General features: G+C 40.8%; 1 protein-coding gene across 1 annotated transcript; it reads left to right on the forward strand.

Moving 5' to 3' along the window:
* Positions 1 to 4,688: 4,688 nt before the first annotated feature.
* On the forward strand, positions 4,689 to 8,548 carry KCNK1 (potassium channel, subfamily K, member 1). The gene is made up of 3 exons (XM_010004555.1): positions 4,689 to 4,692; positions 5,071 to 5,466; positions 8,045 to 8,548. The coding sequence occupies exons 1-3, from the start codon at positions 4,689 to 4,691 to the stop codon at positions 8,302 to 8,304; spliced, it is 660 nt and encodes a 219-aa protein (XP_010002857.1). The 3' UTR covers positions 8,305 to 8,548.
* Positions 8,549 to 22,542: the final 13,994 nt, after the last annotated feature.

Here is a 22,542-nt window from a genome sequence, read left to right on the forward strand (position 1 = left end):
TTGGGGCAGCCCCTGGGCACCTCTGTGTAGAAGTCCTGGCTAGGTTATCACAAAACAGCATTGCAGCACCTCTGCACTCAGTGCTCAATTCAGGGTTCTGACAGACTGTTTTTTAACAGAGAAAAGACCAATTAATGAGCTACAGGAAGGACTGAATTATGATGAGACAAAGCACACAAAACTGCCTAGATTTGTGAAAGCAGTATCTGAGGAACAGTTAGATACAGGTAAAACAGGAAAAAAAACCAAAACTAAAACAGAAACTTGCACAAGATGGATACAAACCACTGAAAAGTAGAAAAAAGGCAAGACCAAGCCTTTTTGGAAAGATAAGAACAAAAGACTAACTTGAAAGACAGCAAATGGAAGAGTAAATATTTTCTTTAACATGTGACTCACCTGTATAACTCACACCAAGATCAATGTAGAAAGATTTGAACACTTCACATTCTTTCTAAAAATAAGTACGTTTGTAAAATACGCTAACATTCAAAATTGCATCAGAACAGATAAAGACATTTTGTGTATTTATGTAAACTTGTAACAGTAGAAGTCCTCCAAGTCATAAGACAGCACATTAGTTTTAAGGAAAAAATCCCCATATATGAGCAGAGCTGAAAGCCTGCTGTCTACATTTTGTGGGGTTTTGTCCCTTGTATGATCAGTCTGTCTCAAGACACTGAGCTAGATAGGGCATTGATCTTACTTAATTTGGCAAATCCTGCTAGTCTTGCATGCATTTTTTTCTGTGACTTTTTTTGAAGCAATGATACTTGTAAACTATGAATAGACAATATAAGGGATTATATGTGAGCAATAGCCTTTTATCTCTGGTGTCACTTTGCTTATGAGTTGGAGCAGGTTATCTAAGTGTTTTTTTCAAAGGTCAGTGCTCTTGAATGGGTGATTGTTATCTGATATTTGCATTATACATGTGAAAATCAGTAAATCTTGTCTGTCTTCCTAATCAGTAACACAGTTACCAGATATGCTACATAGGCAATTTAATTCTAGTCACCCATAGTAAGTCTTATTGGTAGAATAAAGAAATGTCTTCCTAAGTAGTTCCCTTCTTGTGAGCATCCTTTTCTCATAACAAAAATAGTATCTTAGGATTGCAGTTGTAATGCTTTTGAACATGGTAGTTTCCTCTGGAAAAGGCACATTGGTATACATTTTATTATCTATTACTTATGTAGAACTAATGTGTGCTAAACGTTTTATGGGGGGATTATAGAAGGACATTTCCTGAAGTGGTGACAGTACAAAGAAGCTACAAACAGGTGTGGGAGCAGAGGTTGGAGGCAATTGAGTGCCAGTGTCTGAAAGCAGACAGAATATGTCTCCTGTTTCAGATCTGTAATTTCATGTCTTTTAATGTGTGGCTGTGTTGTGTTTTTTTTTTAAATGACATTTGTGCAGTGATGACTAAGATTATAGGCATTGTTAGGAAAAGTCACATAAGCAATACTGGGACAAAATACTGATTCTTTTCCTACCCACTTGCCATAGGCTCATAAATTGTGACTGCTTTAGCTCAGGCTTCTCCATATAATTATTCTCAGGCGGTGACTGTTTCCTGAGTAGCAAGCAGACATTGATCACTCATCCATTGCTTTTGGAAGCTGTCATCCTTTTACTGCTGCTGGGTGAGTGGAGCATACGTTCTCTCCTCAGTCTAAAACCGTCAAGGCTCTTTAGTATTATAATTCCTGTAATTGTGAGTAGCTGAGGGGCAGATACAGAATGCCCTCAGCTGTCCCCTTAAGTGATGTGACAACCTCACCAGAGGGGCAGAGCAGACCTTAGAAGGTAGCATCTGCTTCAGGCACCTTAATTAATTCTGTGAATTGGGAAAATTTCTGTAAGGATTAACCAGGCAAGTAGTCTGAGCACCCAGTTTAATATAACCTTGTTGCAAACTTGCCTGTAGTAAAGTTTTTCTCATTCTACGTACTGTGTAGCACCTGAAAGGATAAGGTTTGTCCTTAAAAAGGAATTATGAGAGAAGTATTGGAGAGGTAGTAGAACCCTTCCTTACCAAGAAATGAGCTCACTGCTGCCTGGCTCAGTGCAGAGACTGGAATTAAGTTGCCATCAACCTGTTATGTGCAGAAACTGACAAATATGTCAGATTAGGTTGGGGTTTTTTTGTAAGCACAATAAGTATGTTTGGATTCAAGTTAGTGAAAGCTTGGGTTCATTGTACAGTGCAAACATATGTTAAATTTAGGAACCTGGAGCTTGCAAGGGACTTTTGAGGTCTGCAATCTCAATTTTTGCTTGTCTTGTATAGCCTCATGATATTGCACCATCCATCAGGTTACCAAGCTTCATCAGGCTCCATTTTAAGTATAGCTGGGTTCTTTTCCCAGTGCCGAAATTGCTCCAAAACATTCCTCTGAAGCTTAGAAACCTTTTTCTAATTTCTAGACTAAATGTATTCATGCTACATCAAAGCTATTTGTGTGGCAATATTATTCTTCATCTAAAGCATTTATTTTCCCTTGGTAGTACTTGTATGTCGATGCATTAACAGGAAGATACTTTATCACTTTTCAGCCTCCATTCAGCTGTGCCGAGAAAGCCAAGCACTTTTATCTGCCTCTCATAAAATAGTCTCTACTCCCCTCATGGTTTCAGTAACCTTTCTCTGCTCTTCTTTCAGTGTGAATTCATTCTTTAAGTGTGGAATGAGGTGGATTAGTCCAGAGAAGGTCTGATCTGTGTCTTACGCAAATAAAACACCTCTAGTCCCCCTTTACTAAACACACCTTGATGTGATGGAGCATTGCAATTGTTGGGGGTTTTTTTGTATTTATGTCACATAGACAGTTTTAGACAAACTAGGATCTACTTAAAATATGTCCATCTTCTCTTCCAAACTTGGAGTTGATTGTCTTTCACAAAACGCTTTCAGGAAAGCTAAGCAGCTGGGGTTGATCCTCATATGGATGCGAGACAGAAAGATAGAAAACTGAGGGAAGGAGAAAATGGTTAGTTTAAAGTAGGGGCTAGTCACAAGAGTTACTCCTTGGAGGACTGTGTTGCAGCTTTTGCTGTTCTATACATTCATAAATGACCTGAGGAGGGTGGTAACAAAGTTTAATAAAGACAGAATTATTAAAGGCAGTAAGGATGATGGAAGAGCTGCAGGGCAACTGGGCAATAAAATGGCTCTTGAAAATGAGTGCAGATAAAATGTTAAGTGATGCACACAGCAACACTAGTCATAGTTTCACATATGAAGTGATGGGATCTGCACTGGTGGATCCCTAGATGCCTCTGAGGAACAAGATCCTGGGGTTCTGATAGACAGACCCAAGAAAGTGTCAGCTCAGTGGTAGTCAGAAATGCCAGCCAAATGTCCAGCATTATTTAGGGATGGAGTAGAACACAAGGTGAGAATCCTTCTCTGCAGCTTCATAAATCTGATTCAGCTGTATCTGTCATCCTCTGTGGAGTTCTGATTCTCTTATCTCAAAATAGATAAAGCAAACAGGTGAGCGAGAGAAAAAGCTATTGATACAATTTTCTGGGGTTCAAAAGACTGAGCTTGGGTAAAGTATTCATAATGTCATGAAAAGTCAAATACTGTGAGATTAGCTAACATGGAAAGACTACATCTCATGCACTTCTTTTACAAGACTTTGTACGTTGTAATAAGATGTTTTGCCCATCTTTCATTGTCTGGAAGCATCTCTGTGCATCTTAAATAAAAAGAACATTTCCTTTCCTTATTCCACCAGAAAACCTAAAAGAGCAATGCTTCTGCATTTAATGTAGAGGAGAAATCTCTTGGGTTCATATAAAACCTCATCAGGCTTGCAGAACAGCAGGTTTCACAGGGGAGCAGGCAGTTGATTCCCAGGAGCCCTTGGGAATCTCTCTCTGCTCCAGTGTTACAGAGTGAGCCCAGTTCAGGCAGCAGGAGCAGTACAGCCCTGTACATGCTGAGCTGTGCCTGGGCATGTCAAGGTAGGTAGTTGCAGTAGCTCTGGAAGGTGTCTCACTTTACAGAACTAACATACCCTGAATGAGCTGGCAGATTTGAGTTTGCAGAATTACTAGGGCCTGTCTCCACTTGCTTGGTTTGGTACTGGTATAAAGACTGCCCAAACTAGATTTCAAGAGATTTCCTCTTCCTTGCTGCAGTGTAAACAAAACACTTGTATTTTTTGGTTGGCAAACAGAAGAAAGCATTCCTGGTTTGTGCCATATTAACTGGTTGGTTGTTTTTTTTTCTGTGGCTATGACTTACTTGTGGAACCAGGCTGTCTGGCAGAGTGTGTTTTGGCAATGTAGCTGCTTGTGCCCAGCACAAGTGTAATTGCATTTGTTTGTGGAGTTGAGATTGCTGGCCATGATCAGCCTGTAAAACAATGCATACATTCCTGCAGACTAAACAGATTACTATTGATACTTCCAGTATAGAAATGAGTAGGCAAAAATCCAGCCGCAGTGGTTAGATCCCAGGAGTTTTGCTGTGAAGGTGTTTGTTCTGCTTTTAGACACGTTTGATGGATTGTCTTCTAAACATCTTGAGGAAGCATGGAAGTACATAGCATGGAATGCTTATTCTACTAATTCTATGTATTTTATGATTTTCACAAAAGATCTTGGCACATCTTACTATAAAGTAGATCTGTGAACGTTTTTCTGAAGTCTGGATTATTCCACTTGACACGATGGGTAAAAGAAGTTAGATCACTTTGTAAAACTAAACAAAAAAAGTGAGTAGGAAAGCCTAAAATAACACAGTTTTACTGGCATAGGTTCCCACTCCTACCTAAGCATTACTTGCTTCTCCAAAATAAGCTTTTATACAATTATGTTCACAATGTTGAAATATAAAAATGTTTTTATTTTTACTTGGTTTTAGTGAGTACTTAGGCTTGTTTGCCTGCTTGAAACAGATCTTTGAACAGCATTTGTCAAGAATAGCAGAATTCAGAATTAGCAATAGTGAAGTGGTTCTTTGTCTCCCACAATGTACTTGATGTACCAACTCACATTGGTACTTGAACTTCTAGCTTTAGCTCAACCTATGCCTTCTCTGCTTTGTTGCAGGTTATGGACACACAGTGCCTTTATCTGATGGAGGAAAGGCCTTCTGCATCATCTACTCTGTCATTGGGATCCCATTTACACTGCTGTTCCTGACTGCAGTGGTACAGCGCATCATTGTGTACGTCACCCGGCGGCCCGTGCTCTACTTCCACATTCGCTGGGGCTTCTCCAAGCAGATTGTTGCAATCATCCACGCCATGGTCCTTGGCTTCATCACTGTCTCGTGCTTCTTCTTAATCCCAGCAGCGATATTTTCTGTTCTGGAAGATGACTGGAATTTTTTGGAATCTTTTTACTTTTGTTTCATTTCCCTGAGCACCATTGGCCTTGGAGACTATGTGCCAGGAGAAGGCTACAATCAGAAATTCCGAGAGCTGTATAAAATCGGAATTACATGTAAGTGTCAAACTAGCCAGCTATATAAAAGGCATTTTATAAAAAAAAATAAAAATAAAATAATAATCAGGCTTTCCCTGGTTCATTCCATGCACTGTGATTATTTTGTGAGCTGTCAGCTAGCAAACTGGGCATTGTAGGTAGCTGTGCAAAGAGGAAAGCTTCAAGTAAGGTCAGTTTTCTTAGTTAAGAACGAAAAAGCTAAAACTGGAATTCTGTTGTGCTTACTCATAGCTACTTACTTTCCTATTAGTAGTAGGAAAAAATGCTCACATTACTGTTACGAAAGCGATTATGAGCATTTTAGGCTAAGATTTCAGTGCATTACAGAGTCAGGAGGATGATCCTTGTAATCTAAGGTTGTCTTATAAGAGGAGATGACAGGTGAACAGAGACAAATCAAGGACCAGTGGGAAATGAGGCAGAATAGCAAAGTTTCTGACTCCAGTTGTAATAGAAAGTAGCTGACACTGGCACTCGGACATGCCAGCTGTCAACAAGAGAGACAAGTTGATTGAGAAGATAACAAAGCAAGACCATGAATGTTCAATTTAAATTGTTTTATTGTGTTTGACACAGAAGATAGGCACAAATCAGGTCAGTGATTTGATAAAAGCAGAACTAAGTAAATTATCTTTGTGTTGATGTTCTGAATGAATGTATGCTGAGGGCAGTATGCTGCAGTGACATTGTTTTGAAGCTTCCCAGTTTCTGATACGGCTTCAGTCTGTGCAGTCCTGGGTCCTCAGATGCACAAGTTATGAGATCTGAATGGCCAAAACAAACCTTTTCTTTCTGGTTCATTTCTTATGCTGGTATGCATTTGTGCTCCTGTGCATGATCCAGTAACCTTAGTGTAGATTTGGTTTTAACTAAAGAAAGATTGGGCTTTGAATTTTCATTCCTTGAAGTAGGGTCTTGAACAAGCCAACAGGACGCTTTATTTTATGCTCCTGTGAGGCCTGTTTTCATTGCAGGACACTTGCCTCACTACTCATCGTGTTTATCTTAGCAGCAGTAGCTTTTAATTACAACCTGCTGATCTCCAGAGTTGATTAGGGGAAGCTGAATAATGAAGTGAATGGACAAAGTCATGCCTAGTAAAAGCCTTGTAAAAATTCTAACACTTCTGAAAACTTAAAAGAAAGCATTTGGGCTCAGATTATTCTTTTTCAAATTGTAGAATGCTTAGGAAATGAATTGCAGAAAATACTAAAAAACCAAAAGTAGCTTTTAGGCTAAGTTGTGACCTTAGAGTATTTAATTTCAAGAGTTTTTAAGGTAATAACTTTTAACTTACTCTTTTTCCTTTCATGTGAACTATTCAAGGAACCAAAGAGGCTGTATAAAATGTTTTGTCTTGCTGAATGTACATTCAAGAAGAGTTTGAGTTCTACATCAGAAAATGTTTAATGAGTTCTACAGGCTTTTCAAGAATTTTAGAACACAACTCCTCCTCTAAATCAAGTGGTGATCAGCTGGACTGAGTTTCAGACACAATTACAAAATTCTCAGTGCAGATTTATAGATGCCTTTTAATTGGCACAGCTTTGTCACTTCCTCATTGTGTTAATGCATAGCTCCCATTTGGTGTCATGAGATAAAGCTTAAAAACTATTCATAAATTTTCGCTGTAATGCTGATTTAGATCAGCACCTGGTATTGCAATATTTAATGGTGCTCCTGGAAGGAAAAGGAAAGTGTTATTGCCAGTGAATAATCTGTAACTACAAGTGAAATATTTATGCCTTTAGGTACCAGAACAGTGACCATATGTAGATTATGATTAATCTGTGTTGATCTTTCAGCACGTTTAATGTTCAGCCTTTGGATAAGCCTTTTGTATTAATAATTATATACTTAGCTTCTGCTTGAATCATGCCCCTCAATACATTTTAATGATTAGTAGCAGGGATCTAAAGAAACATTGAGATTTAAAAACACCTTCCCTCAAATTCTAGATGCACGTATTTGAAGAGGAATAGCACCAGCAATTTTACAGTAATTTTTCATCTTGATTGTACTGATTTAGTGCACATTTCTAGTTTCTTTATTTTTCTGCTCATTTCAGGGTGTTGAATATCTTCTTGTAATTTTAAAGGAAAATAATCCAAAAGTTTTCATGAAATATAAGTGATTTGTCCTGCTAAACTGGTACAAACAACTAATTAGCTACCATGCTTTACTTCAATTTGTAACACATAGGAATATTAAGGGAAAAACATATTTTGAGGCATGTTTAGTCATGAAGGTTGTAAATGGGGGAGTGTGCATGTGGTACATTTTAGTATTCTGGTTCATTTAGTGCCTTTGCATGTTTTTCTCTTTTGCAGTTGTAACAGAATTAAAGCCACTACCATTACTTTTTTTGATTATGTGAGGTCATCTGGATTGTAGAAGGAAAAAGGAAAAAAAGGATTTAACAGTCCAAAGTGGGTTACAGAGCTCTGAAATGGGGTCATAAAGAGAAGTAACATGAAATGACAGGGGTGGGAAAACATACAGGGTTAAAACTTTTCCAGCCCCACTTAGTTTTATAATAATTAAAACACTTTTTTTCTTTCTTTTGTGTACCCAGGTTATCTCTTGCTGGGCCTTATTGCTATGTTAGTGGTTCTGGAGACTTTCTGTGAACTCCATGAGCTAAAAAAGTTTAGGAAGTTGTTTTATGTGAAGAAGGACAAGGAAGAGGACCAAGTGCATATAATGGAACATGACCAGCTCTCCTTCTCTTCCATCTCAGACCAAGCAGCCTCCATGAAGGACGATCAGAAGGCAAATGAGCCTTTTGTGACTTCCCAGTCCCCAACTTCCAACGACAGCTCTCTAAACAATTAATACAGGGGTATCCATACCATTGTTTTGGTGCATTTATGCTACTTACTATAAGAAATAGAATGCCTCATATTTTTTTCCTGAAAATATAAAAGCTGGAAGACTGTGCTACTTTAACAAAGATTCATCACTTCTGACATAGAAAAGACTTCTGGGAAAAATGTGGGAGCCACCCTGGGAATAGGGTAAGAATGTAGGTTGTGGCTGGGAACATTAGGCCATTTTGCTTGGGGGATAAGGAGTTAGGTGTACCTAACTAGTAGAGAGAAAGGCTTGCACAAGCAACTTCATCCAACATCTTGAGGAAAGTAGGCCTTCACTGGCATCCAAATCATTTAGATGCACACCTCATCCTGCAATTGGTGACATAGCGAATTCTGGGATGTGCACTTTTGATTGTCAGAAGTGTAGTCACATATTTAATCCAAACACAACAAATAATCTGGAGAACTTTTCCAGAGCCATATCTATTTATCTGCTGGAGCAGGGAGTATCTAGATCATCCCTCTATAACCCCAGTAACTTGCAGGTGCAAATAATAATCCTTGGAATGAAAAAAACGAGGCTGACGTCCTTCCTTTGCCCATGCCATTTACACTCAGATTTCCTACTTCCTCAGAAAGTCCTCAATCACAAGAAAAATGTTATGCTGAAGAGAGTGTGCCTTGATTCTTGTTGTTTGTCTTTGTATGAAATACTTTTATAAACACTGAAAGGCAGCAAGATCAATTGCTGGGTGAGATGAGGTTGTAAGGAATAGAGACAGCTGCATTTCAGTCTCCGCCCTCTGAAATGTCCAGGAGTGGGGTTTTAGCTGTGTAGAATGGAATGAGATGGAGAACTGAAATTCAGTGTATGCCATGATCGACACAGTCACCTGATTGTGGCCTTCTCCTTGTAGATGGTTAAAAGCTGTTCAGCAGAAGGACTCGGCACTGTTTCTTCCACAGTCCAACCCATTGTGTGCTCTCTGCTGAGCTGACAGGTGAGCAGAAGAACACAAATAGTGTCACCTTTGAATGTAACCCCCTTTTTTTGCTTTTGCTTTTCTAACTAGTACTGAGAGCACTTTGGAGAAGGGATGTTTCAGGGCAAAACAATTTTTCAGTTTTTCATATGGCAAGAAAAAGGAAAAATGTCACTTCTGGTTCGGATGGAACCGAATTTTTTTCCCCTTGGGAAAAGTCACTAAAAAGTCAAGATCTCGCTCTTCTGAGGCTGGAACCTCTTTGGCTGTAGCAGGAGAGGTATTTTAGTCCAGCCACCAGTCACTGTGCTGAATGCAGGGACCTCAGAATGAATTTCAGTGAGCAGCAGATGAGACTTAAGTGGTTGTAGTACTCTCTGTTCTGGCCTTAAGAATCTACAGTATGGGAATCTCAATAATGCTTTGCAATGAACAAAAGACCTGGAGCACAAATAGCCATATTAGGACAGCCTCCCACAATAGGAATAGTGCAGAGGAAAGCCTTTTCTCTGCAGTGCAAGCATGCCAGATTGCCTGTAATTTGGCTTTTAGTGTTTAGAGCTGAGTAATATTTTACTGTAAAAGAAAATGCAGTGTGTCTAGATTTAGGACCCGTGGGGCAAAAATACTTGAAAGTAAACAACCCAAAATATACTGTGTTTGAGCTTAATTATAGCTAGCATCAAACAGATTATATATCTTTAGTGGAGAAACTTCATGGTTAAATCAGCTGGAAAATCCTCAATTAAAATTCATCTTTATAGAGAATCAGAGCTTAAGGTTTTGGTTGTTTGGGGCTTTATAGATTAGGTGAGAGCATACTGTGTTTGCATGTTCCCAGGAAAGTGGCTATTTTTATACTGCATAAGTTAACACAGTTCTATTTATAATGAATGTTAACCAATATATATGTACATATATACATAAATATATTTATATACTGTACATATATCATACAACACCAGAGTTTAACAGACCTGGGAGTGGCATTTAAGATTTTTTTTTTTTTTCCTTAGGCTTCTCTTTATACAGTCAGTAATTTAAAACTATGGCATTAAAATAACACTGTCAGAAAATTAAGAGTACTGTACTACAAGAAGCATTTATACTGCTGTGTTTTTTTTCCAGTGGAATTTTATTGATTGTTTTCAGTACCTTAAAATTCAAGATTTCCTTTAATTTCTTTAACTTTAATAAAGTGTAACATTAAGCTCTAAAGGATATGCACAGATGCTAAATGATGTACAAAGTTAATTTTGCAGCGTGTAGACAATTGCAAAATGTAGACACGTGGAATGAAAGCACAGAATTCAAAGCCGAAGCGATAAACTAAGCAGTATAATGTAACATGAGTATTTGTTATTTGAAACTTAAATAAAAATTCTGGCTTTTGCCTGCCTGCACTATGAAGTGGGGAGTATTTTCTTTAGTGGGGCATGTGTGTGTGTGCATATACTGTGCAAAAATGCTGTGTGTGTTTGTCAAGATTGTGCATCCTTTAGTTAGCCTTTCTCAACTCAAGGAGAAACCATTAATGCCAGAGCATGTTACCTAACCTTGATATTAATTGTAGCTTAGTATTGTGTTAATTATTCCTATGGGGAAAAAAAAGCATTCCAAAGTGTGTTTCTTTTTGTTTCAGATACTATCTGGTTATAGCAAATAAAAAATAGTGGTATAACATTAATCTTGTCTCTATAACCTAACTATTCCTATATTTGAGGAAATGAGAAAATTGTCATTGCAGCGTATCAGTGCCACTGATGAAAATAATGGCCTTCATTTCCTACAGCTTTTACCTCTATGTATGAAGCTAACACAAAAGATCAGATTAGTTAAAACTAGAATGCAGATTAGGAAAAATGTTGTAGTGCAAGAACCTCAGTATAAAGTGCGTATCTTTCCTAGAGGCAAACTGAAACGGGTGCATGTGAACCCAAATGGAGAGCATGAGTCATGAAATACTGGTGCCAAAACAATAGTTGCAAGTGGCAGTTAAAAATGTGAGCAAATTACTTGTACACAGAAGAGAATTGCTTGGATCCTATCCACGCTCTCCTGTCTTCAGTTGATCCAGGCATATCTATGAATAGCTTTATTCCTATGCTACAGCTGACATTTACCATCCTCTCTTTGTCTTTCAGACATTAAATATAAATGTATTTTATTATTTTTCAAGAAAAAGATCTGGCAGGCCATCCAGTTGCATTGTAGGAAAGAAAATTGAATCACCTACTTGAGTTTTTATCTTTGAACTGAGTGACAGCCATGTTGTCTCCCTAAGAGTTTCTTCCAAAGATTCACCAATGGCACCAATGGTAGGTGAACACAAGACTGAAGGTTGAAATGAGTAATTTTCTAAGTAGGCAGCTTCAGAGACTTGGGTGTTTGCAGTTTTAATGCCAGCACTACAGATGTTACCTAGTTGGGTGTTTGTGAGAGTAAGTACACAAGAGCAGCAGTTCTGGATTACACTAAATGTTGGTGTAGCCCAGACTTTTGTCTCTTGGCAAAGGCCAAGAGCAGGTATGTGTGAATTTCTGTAAGGAGAGGGCAAGCATTTAGCAGGAGTTCCCCAGAATATTCTCCTAGTTCCCACCAATGTGCAGCTCTGGATCTATGATAGTATTTAAGAGACATGGAGTGCTGGTGTAGATACTCTGTAGAAGTCCTGCTATGCTGATGTATGTACTCGCTGTTTTGGTCAGTAGGAGGCTGTCCCACACAGGATGAAAATACAGTCAGTAGGAGGCTGTCCCACACAGGATGAAATGAAGATTATCTCTTACCTTTCCAACAAAGCAGTTTCAGCTGAAGTGCATTGCATGGGATGCTCTCTTGAAAAAGGGGAAAAAAGCAGGGGAAGGCCTTTTATGTGGTTACTTAGACATTGCTGTCCTCTGGTTGCATAGGAACATACACAGAACCTGTTAGCTGATGCTAAATCTTGGATCTCCACATTACAATTTGGATTGTAGATAATAGTCAGAAACACACTGAGCAGAGCCATAAGTTGCTAGAAACCTTACTGCCCTACTGCTGTTCAATTATTATTTATTATTCTCAGCTCTGCGTTCTATGAAGCAAAAGAAAGTTACCACTGCTGGAGGTGATGTTATACCAGGTGTGCACCAGTACAAAAGAACAGGGTTTCTATTTTCTGCAGAGTTCTACTAGTAGCTGTCATCATAATAGGTATCAAGAAGCTCCTAGACAGCCCAAAAAAGTGTGTATCTTTGTGTTGCTTGTTTCAAACAGAAACATTAATTTTTTTGAAATGGCAGTGACTAGATCTGCACATTCACAAGCTCACTAATGCATATTAGGCACTTGATGTATGTAATTTTTAATGCCTACAGTGTTAGTCTCTTAACTTCCTAAACTACCATTGCACTTGCTTTTTATCATGGGTTTCTTGTCCCAGTTATCTTCAAAGGCTGTTAAGTTGCCACTGATTGAGTGCTGTGATGCTGTTATTTTGCGGGTGATGATGCTGGTTTGTCAGAGCCATTGCCTTAGCTGACAGCCAGACTACCTCATGTGTGGTGTTTGGGGCCAAATGACACATTCAGGTAATGAAGAGGGACAGTGTGGCTGGGAGCAGGTGCATGGGCTGACAGCCAACATCAGGATTAAGTCATCCTGGCAGACAGCTAAGTGACCATAAAGTTTTCAGCAGGCTTTGTTGCCTGTCACTAGGAGTAAGAGGAAAATGCTTCCAGAGGAAGGGCACTGCCAAAAGTATTCTGAAACAAAGTTGAGTGGAATTATGCTTTTTCACAGTTTGTCTAGAGTCTCTGGCTCTGTGCAACTGGGGAGCTGTGTCTGGCATGGTCCCTGTGCTCCTTGAAGCAAGTTATACTTGTTACTGTATCAAGTTCTTCCGTATTAAGGTCACTAAGTGTTCAGACCACGAGCAGGAGTGTAAATCAACATCACTGCTGATACTTTCCAGGGGGAAATTTGGCTCAGGGCACTGCCTGGCCCTGGGAATGCCTCCCTTTTTAAAGTCTGGAAAGAGAAAAAGTGAAAACTCTGCTTTAAAAAGTGAGAAATCCACTCTCCTGGAAGGCTCAAAGCTCCCCAAGCCCCTATTGTGCTAATACCAGAGGTTTTGTAGTCTTGAGCTTACAGTATGTTTAAATATCCAGAGTAACACATAGAACTGCGACTCAGTTTCTGTATGCCTAATTTTTTGAGACCACTCAACCTTCTGAATTTATCTTCCTTATTTAAGAACGTGATCCACAATATTCACTGACCATCCCCAAGAGTTCACCAGTACCTTGCTGGGCCACTTCACCAGATGACGAGGGGAGATTAAGAGAACAGAAGGGGCTTGTATAGCACCTGCACTAAGGAGGAGCAGTGATGAGAACAGGCGAGGGGACAGGTGGTCACTGGGAAGGCCCCGTCACTGCCCATGAGTACACATTAACTTCAGCTGCAGCCACCACCAGATGTACTAGTTTACATCAAAAACTTGTTCTAATATCTGGCATGTAAGGTCCATAGTCCTTGTATGATTATATTCACTTGGCTGCACTCTCTGTATGTCAGCCAAAGTTCATGCTGCTAGTAATGTAATGACTATAGAAACTAATAGCTCATCTAGAAGAATTAAATTATTTTTCTTTTTAAGTGCATCATTGCTGTGCTTGTGGGTGTTATTTAGACTCTTAATTTTATTCTGGCCTGCAATGCCATGCCATCCTATGACTGTAAAGCTTCTGTCTCAGCCATGCATGGTCAAAAATTGATTAGCATGCTGCCATAAGCAGAAGACAGCCAACTGTACTATCAGTTTAAATGGGAATTAGCAAATCCTAATTCTGCATTTCTGGTCTGGTTTGCTGGTTATGGGCAAAGATCTGTTAGATTTCTTTAGCGATTGGCATCTGTGGCTTGAGGCATGCTTTCTGAACAGAGATGCAAAAAATATCCATGTCTGGTAATAAAGTACAGTATCACCTTTGGGATTAAGTCCCCAAATGTTTAGTTAGCTGCTTTTGTAGATTAATCCTGCCTGCATGGGGTAATGAGGCCCTGTTTGAAATATATTATGTGAAAATTAAAATCCATGCTCCAGTTAACTCAAATTCCTATTGCATGTCGAGAGAAAATAAAAAATCATGATGCAAGAAGGTGACTGTGTTCCCTGTCCCACCTCCCAGGGAGCTTGACCATGCTCAGAGCTGGCTGTCCAGGCCCATGCAGAGCATGGAGGCAGGCAGTCTTTGCTCCAGAAGACTTGCAAGCAACATCCCCAGCACTGAGGAGATGGGGCAGCGAGGGGAGAGTAGCCTCACTGGGGTACAAGAGGAGAGACCACAGCTGCTGCAAGGCCGGAGGTAAAGAGCAAAGATGGACAGTAAAGGAGGGTCTATGGTGGGACTTGGAGGGGGCAAGGCAGACAGCCTGCTCCAGCCCCTGGAGAAGGGCCTGCACCTGCTGCAACATGAGGAAAGGAGTGAAATAATTGGATATCAGGATTATCAAAGGGGAAGTGTTGCTTTTTCGAAGTTACTTCTAATCTTCCACACTGAGCTGTGAGGGACTTTGAAGCATACCGCAAAGAAACACAGAGAAGTAGGAGGTGTTGAGAGAAGAGACTCACTTCTGTCTTTTAAAGGCAGAAATGACCACTGTGATGGTTCTCCCTGACCTCTTACAGGACTCAAGACACATCAGCAGAAATCTGAAAGATCAGATTTCTGAGTCTGAGAAAGACAGTGCTCTAGATCTCATCCCCTGTCCCAGGAGGTAACTGCCTTCTCTGTTAAAAATTTCCTGCTTCCTTTGTCTGGCCGTACAGTTTCTAATGGATTGTTCCCAAAGCTGCATTTCTATAGGGCTTATGTTTTTGTCTGCTAGGTGGCAGACCACATTACATTAGCTATCTGCTTGCCCTGAGAAGATGAGCTTTGCTTAGTGTGTTCTTTAACAGGCAAAGCAGACTGAACTCCTCTGGGTGCTGAACACAAGCATCGTGTAAAAAAAGCTCAGCTCATTCCTGGGTCAATTTTTCAACAGGAATTTTTCAGCACAGCACTGAAACCAGGGTGCCAGTACCAGGGTAGTACCTCTGCAGAAGGGCTGGGCTGTAGTCATGGAGCAGAAGAGGGAGATGGTAGTAGCCACCATGCCCCCACCATCCTGCTTTCTGTCTCCTTGGGGGCCACCAGGTTTCCTTTCAGGTTTCCTTTCATCCCTGTCCTCACCCAACCCTGTGGGGCACAGCAGGTGCCAGAGCTGAGGCTGCGTTGCAGGAGGTTCTTGTCCCTGCTGACCCTGGGGGCGAGGCACAGGGACAGAGGAGAGGCTGAGGCAGCACCAAGTCCTCTCTGTCCTAGATGGTCCTAAGTGAAACAGACAGACAGACAGATTGATTTTTAATAATGATTTGCTGCACCTTCTGAGAGCCAGGAGCTTTGTAGCCCCCTTGCAGTCCCTTTGCCCAGAAATAAGGTAACTCATCAATCCTTCTGCCCTCCTGGCAGCACCTCAGGCATCAACAAGGTGTTGAGTGCTCATCTGAGAGTATAAATACACCCTTGGTAGAGAGAGAAGCACCTTGCAGGGAGAGCATAGCAGAGTGAGGGGAGATGTTTTTTATTAACTTCAGAGTACAGCTCCAAAAAAATCATTCACTGGAGCTGCTCTTGGGCTGTACCATCCATCTGTGACAGACAGAGCCTCTGTGATGTGCAGTGGGGACACTCATCCTGTGACCCCCTTAGTGAGCTCTGGCTTTGATTAAAATGCAGCTGAGGCCACAATTTCCTTCTAGAGATGAAGCAAGAGCCCTAACTGTGATACTGAGGTAAGTAAGGCAATGTTCCAAGTCAGGCACCAAGGACACACCTCTAAACAATCCAACAACCTTTGAGTATCTGCCAAGTTATGGCCTATTTTGATGGTCTCATCTTCTCACAAAGGAGGCTAATGAGGTTTAATTTATTTTATTTCCGTGTTATGCATTGAAACAAAAAGCAATTTCAAAATGTCAATAGTTTTTCCAATGGTTTTAGTCCCGAATGCCCTTAAATATGAGTTTGGTGACTAAACAGAGTAAAGTATTGATCTGTCCTTAGACAAGAGAGTGACACTGAATGCTTCAACAAAAATAGATGCACTGGACAAATAGTTACCCACAACTTTATTCCCCAGCTGCAAAATCTAAGCCTGCAGGAGAACTCCCAGTGAGGACAGCCAGAGCAGAGAAGCCAGAACAAATGGAAAGCACACACCTCTAGCTCAGTAAGACCCCCAGAAGGTAATTTCGCTTTATCCCAAGAAACAAGAGGATGTGTATGCACCAAACTGGAGAAGTGGGATAGCTAATACAGACGTCTGCTTTTTGCTGTTTCTCTGTCTTTTTATTGCTGTTACATTTAGCAGTTATCCTGTAATCCATAGGGTACTACCCTTTTTGAACACAATCCAGGCTTCTTTTGAAACAATTTTTTAGAGTCATGAATATGTCCTAATGTCATAATGTTAGCAGCTCCATGAGGCACTTCCAGAGGCTGCCTGGTCAGTCTGCCGTTTTAATAACCCCTTGCATCTCGTGAGGTGTGGGATATAAATTCAGTAGAAAACCTGTATGTTGAATAATACAAGGGAATTTCAGCCAGTAGTTTGAGACTTCTCTCAAAAGGAATCACGTTTATCTTGTTCACTGATTATGTGAACACTGCTGCTGACAGATCATAGCTCTATTACTCTTCAGAAATACATCCAGATTCTGTCCCCTTTGTGTTCGTGCTACTGTTTTACCAGAAATGAAAGTATTGATACACCAAGTTTATCTCAGAATAAGAAGCATGAATGAGACCTGGGACTTCTCCCTTGATCCCAAGAGCCTAAATTAATCTCCTTGATGACAAACAGGTCTTGGAAGGACTGTGAGGAAGCAAGAACAGACATTGAGTTGGGATGTGAATTTCTGTTCCTCGCTTGCTTAAATTCAATTCACATTCTTGCCCCCATGCAGCAGCTACAGTACATCCTCCCATGGGAGCTTAGCAATTTTGACATAAATTTGGCCTATTTCACATCCAAACTTTTAATGCTGGACATAATCCATAGCAGAGTTCTTCTTCTGTATGATACTGTTTACTCTGAAGCCCAGCTAAATGGATTACAGAAAAATATTTGTGACTGGTTATCCTCTAGAGGGACAAACTCAAAGAGACATTTAGGCTTCCTAGTGGCTGCAGATATGTGTTAAAGTCATGGCAGAGCTGAACATGTTTTAAACCAGGCTTAAGCCTTACTTTGTTGCTGGTCCTCTGAGGGATGTTGCTGACAAATGGTTTAGTTTGAATACATCCAGTGTGTTTTATGCCTGGGCAAGACTAGTTCTGAAGGAGGCTCTGGGTAAACAGTACTCCTGCTGAGGAAAAAAAACCTGTCCATTTATGCTGCAGATTGTTGACTGGGAAATATTCCTGGGAAATAAAGTGCATTAAAAATTATACACTTTAAATAACAGCTCCTTTGGTTATGTCTCCTTTGGTTATGTTTAAATGGGTTGTTACCTCTTGGGGTATTTCTATGCAATGTTTTCTTTTGCTGCCTCTTAATAGATTTTATTCTCCTGATTAAAACAAGAAAGCCTGGACAAGCATTCCACTTGGGAAGGGTACAGGCTGAAATACAAATACTCATGGTTTCTGTATGTAAATTGCCCCCAAAATCAGAGGGCCTCTCCCAAGCCTGATGTAGTGATGTGGAAATTTTTGCAAGACTGGACTCAGTCCAGGTCAGAGAAAAAGGCCTATCAGTTGCAGCTCAGAATGCTGTTCTTCATCATATTCTTTCCTTCATGCTCATGCTCTGTCAGCTGCCAGACATGAGAGAGTCTTCCCCTATTGTATCTAATGCAACTTACCATTTCATGGAAAAGAGAAGCCAAATTGTCTCAGCTGACCCGGACCATTCTATGATGAGGGGGGACACAAACTGATGGGGTCCCTAAAAGTGGTCTCCATGCCACTGAGTTATCCATGCAGCCAGACCAACTACCTATTTCTGCCTGCAACAGCTGTAGCGCCCTAAAGAAGAGTAAAAATCAAAATAAAAATGACCAACATTAAGCAAGAAAGAGAAAATCAATCTGGAGCCAGGGGATAACCAGGAAACCAGCCCAGCATGGGAATGGATGGCTAAATACAGTATCACAAACACATGGGGCTAAGTCTCCTTTCAACTGGAACTCTACATAATACTAAAGGCATTGAAACCCCATACCTTACACCATCATTTCCAAAACTGAGAACCACCCCTGTGTTCACACACTGTCTTCTGTAACCCAATCTGATGTTATCTTGCAACAGTCAGATACCTTCTCCCAGCACCCCTGTTCAAAGGTTGCTCCAGCACTCCTTCTTTCCGATGCAAATTCATTCAGGTTCAGTCTACCCCTGCTTGGTGTTATAGCAGCTTTTATCTGAACAGAAATTATTCCTCTCAACCCCCCTTTTCAAAGGTTGCTCCAGCACTCCTTTCCGATGCAAATTCATTCAGGTTCAGTCTACCCCTGCTTGGTGTTATAGCAGCTTTTATCTGAACAGAAATTATTCCTCTCCCTTCCTGTATTTATTGCCCAAATGTAATCCAACCCTCTCTCAGGCTTCTGTTAACACAGCTTCACAAGACAGGCTAATCTACCTTTTAAGAAACAGAGACAATCATCTCTCATTTCTGAACAGCCCCTTTCCCATTTGTTTAAAATCATCTACTTGATAGGTAGGTGATGAGAAGCACACACTGGCAGTTGGATGAGGCTGTTGAGATGCATTAGCCAGTGCCAGGGCTTTCCCTGCCACTGTGGAAAACATTTCCCCTGTCACCTCCTGTATCTGCTGTCACGTCTGCCCCGGCTGTCGAGCGCAGGAGGCTGAGGAGCAGCAGATCATTTTGCAGTGCACACCAATCACCCTCAGACCCAGGTAACATCTCAGCATGCAGCAACAGATCTTCTTTGACCCCAGGTAAATTAAGCCATACTTTCTTCTCCATCATGTTCACTGGTCCCAGGGCTACCTAATTCTCCCTATGAAATGATCCAGTCATCCATTATAAACACAGGCCTTGTCTTGCACCATAGGCACAAAGGGTAATGGGATAATGTAGGTTTGCAAACAAATCCTTGTGAGACACTGTACTAAATTCTTCTGCAGAGATGAGGCCAATCAATCTATGCTATTGACTCGAATAACCCTTTTCACAGCACTCTCCATCTGTATGCATTTGTACTTAATAACCAGCTATTTCTGTGACCATATTTTCTAATTCTTTTCAGTGAAGGTGCTGGGGTTTTTTTTATCTGCTTAACTTTAGCCATGCTGAAGGATAAAATGTAACGAGATGAAAAATACTTGCCATGTATGCTTGAAATGAAAAGGCAATGGCTTGAAAACAGAAACGTTGGCTTTATGTATCATGAATGACAACATCTGACATGGTTTAACCTATTTGGTGTTTCCTCTTGTTATTGCCCCTTTCTCCCACTGAAAGTTGGCCACAGAGTGCCTGGACATGCCACTCCTCAGGTAAACAGTGCTTTTTGTTTGCACAATGACTTCCAGCAGGTCCTCAAATCCAAATGCTACTGCTGGAGAGTTAAATGAGACCCCTCGTGTAAGCGAAGTGTTAATGAGCAGGTCTCACTTTCCTTGCACACCAGAAGGGGCTCTGTCTGGTGCAGGGCAGGCCAAGGGCCTTACCATCACCTGGCAGGCAGGAGCACAGATGATCCAGAAACTAAACCTTCTTCCACACTGCCCAACTCCCTGACGTGGTCATTAATAAAAGCACTTGACACCAGTTTCCTCAGAAAGGTCAAACGTGCTGGCTAATGGCTGACCCTGGCTCATTTTCCCCCAGTAACTGACAGTTGCTGCTTACTGGCTTTCCAGGTCTGCCAGCTCAACACAGAATTGGCTTCCCACAGGAGAAGCTGAAGCTTTGTGTTCATGTTGCTTTAATAGTTTCCTCCCTGGGGTGGGGGATTGATTGTGTGTTTGTTTGTTTGTTTAATCATCTCCTGCTCTGTTATGCTGAGCTCTTTCTCAGTGCCTCCCACTCTCCCACTCCGTTCCAGTGCCTGCTGTTATTCTTGGCATCAGAATCAATGTTAACTGGTATGTAATCAGCCCATGTTTTACCGACCAACATTTGTTTCACTGTCAGCTTTCATTTCAGCTTCTGCTCTGATGCCAGTTACTGCTCTCGGGTGCAAAGCTCTGATTGCTTTGCTGGGTGCTGTACACTGCTGTTTGGGCCTTTTCTAAGCCACGAGTCTGTACAGAATATTTCTTAATTTTAAGCCTAAAATGATAACATCTTAAATGGGTCCTAAAAAGGCACATTCGTACATCATAAGCTGCCAGTTGGGTGTGTTTTGCCATAGAGCTACTTTGTTACATTCTGTCTATGGCGGTCAAAATGCTATGAACCTGTTTCGCCTAATCCTTGCTTTTCCAAATTTGTATTTTATTGATCACTGGAAGCATATGTTGTGCTGAACATACAGAAATGTTGTTACCTGGGCTTTTATCTCCATATTGTCCATGCCATGGTGGGACTAGATTGTGTAGATCAGTCTTTGACCTTTGTGAATAACAGGCCACAATTAAAATAATTTTGAAGAAAAGCTGTTTTCTATGTGCCATGATTCCTCCTCTCCCATTTGGAGCCCTCTATGTCACCTTCTTAGACTACCTGCCTGCTTTCTAAAGAAGCACCTACATGCCAAAGCCACCTTTGAAAATGGCTCTCAGCACCAAAACCAGCTCCACGAGGTGCAGCAACTTTCTCCTCTCCCAGGCTGCAACTGCAATGAGCGAGTGGCTGCTTCTACTGGCAGCCCGTGGTGCAGCAACCACCTGGGATCCACTTTGCCACAGATGGTGACAGCAGGTGAAAGCCCTGGAGATCTAAGAATATTCAGGTGCCAAGGGGCTGAGGAGGCTTATATGAGCATCTCACACTTATTAAACATCAAAAAAAAGACCCTCAGTCCCTTCATGCCACTCACAGCAGGAGTTCTTAGCATTTTATCCTAAATGCCACTCCCTTTGGTGTTTGTTCTGACTGGGCAGACCACGTCCAAGCCCTGTGACAACAATGTACACAGGTAGTTATGCACACTGCTAGGCATATTCTCTCCTTCTTGTGGAGCAGGGTGCAGCTAAGAAAATACTGTGTTTCTTTGGGATAAATTATTTTAATAAACAGTAAATTATTTTAACTAATTTAAAACATATATTTATGTAAACAATAAACTGTTTAAATTACTGTATTTCCTTGGGTCAGAACAAACACTGCAATCTGTGCACAAATTTCTTGTGCCAAGAGAAACAGCAATTATTAACAAAACCAACTGCCCAGAAGGGTGGAAAGGGCCATGGTGTTCAGGTGGCAGGAAGGGGCATGGTGATCCTCATGTGGTTAGTGTGACAGAGAAGGGGAGTAATGCAGACAGAGCAGGTGGGCTCCTGTATCACCTGTTTTAGTCTCTAGGAGCCCTTCTCCAATGTCACATAGCTGATAAGTTACAGGCAAACTGGATGGGGTTTCATCATCCAGCATACAGGAAAAGTCAACTGGAAAGAGCTGAGCATCTGGGAAGAACACTCACACCAGAGAACCAGAATAGGAAGGCTGAAAGTAAATTGTTGTGGGTTTTTTGTTGGTTTTTTTTTGTTTGGTTTGGTTTTCTAAGTTTCCTTAATTTAAGAAGAAATTAGCTAAAACACTAATAATAAAAGAAGATGAACCACAATTCTTTCCTTTTAGTGTTATGAGTAAGGGAGAGATACAAGATAGAATGAGGATAAAATATTCTAAGAGACAAGATGTGGCAGTTCATTTTAAAATAATTAAGGATGATAGCCTGGATCCCATGATAAGGAAAACAAGGATACAAAAGGAATCATCAGCTCAGTCAGAATCTGGCAGCTCTTTTGTGTGGCTTGATGTGCTTTCAAAACTAGACAATACTGTCTGTTGGGCAAATACCCATGGAGAATAAATATAGCTGTGTTTTTTTGCAACAGATGAAGTAGCTATTACCTTGAAGGGGAAGTTATTATTCCTCAAGGGACCAAATCCTGCCCCTAAATCACACCCACTGCTATCTTTAATTTATTGTCATTTTCTGTTAGTTAACTGTGTTTGCTAACTTTACAGGATTAAATGTGAGTGGTCAGGCACAGAGGGATCTGTTGAGCTCCCCAAGGATAAAGTGTACCCTCTGAGGTTCA

This window comes from Chaetura pelagica, unplaced genomic scaffold (genome assembly GCF_000747805.2).
Source record: "Chaetura pelagica isolate M959 unplaced genomic scaffold, ChaPel_1.0 scaffold9, whole genome shotgun sequence".
Classification (NCBI taxonomy): domain Eukaryota; kingdom Metazoa; phylum Chordata; class Aves; order Apodiformes; family Apodidae; genus Chaetura; species Chaetura pelagica.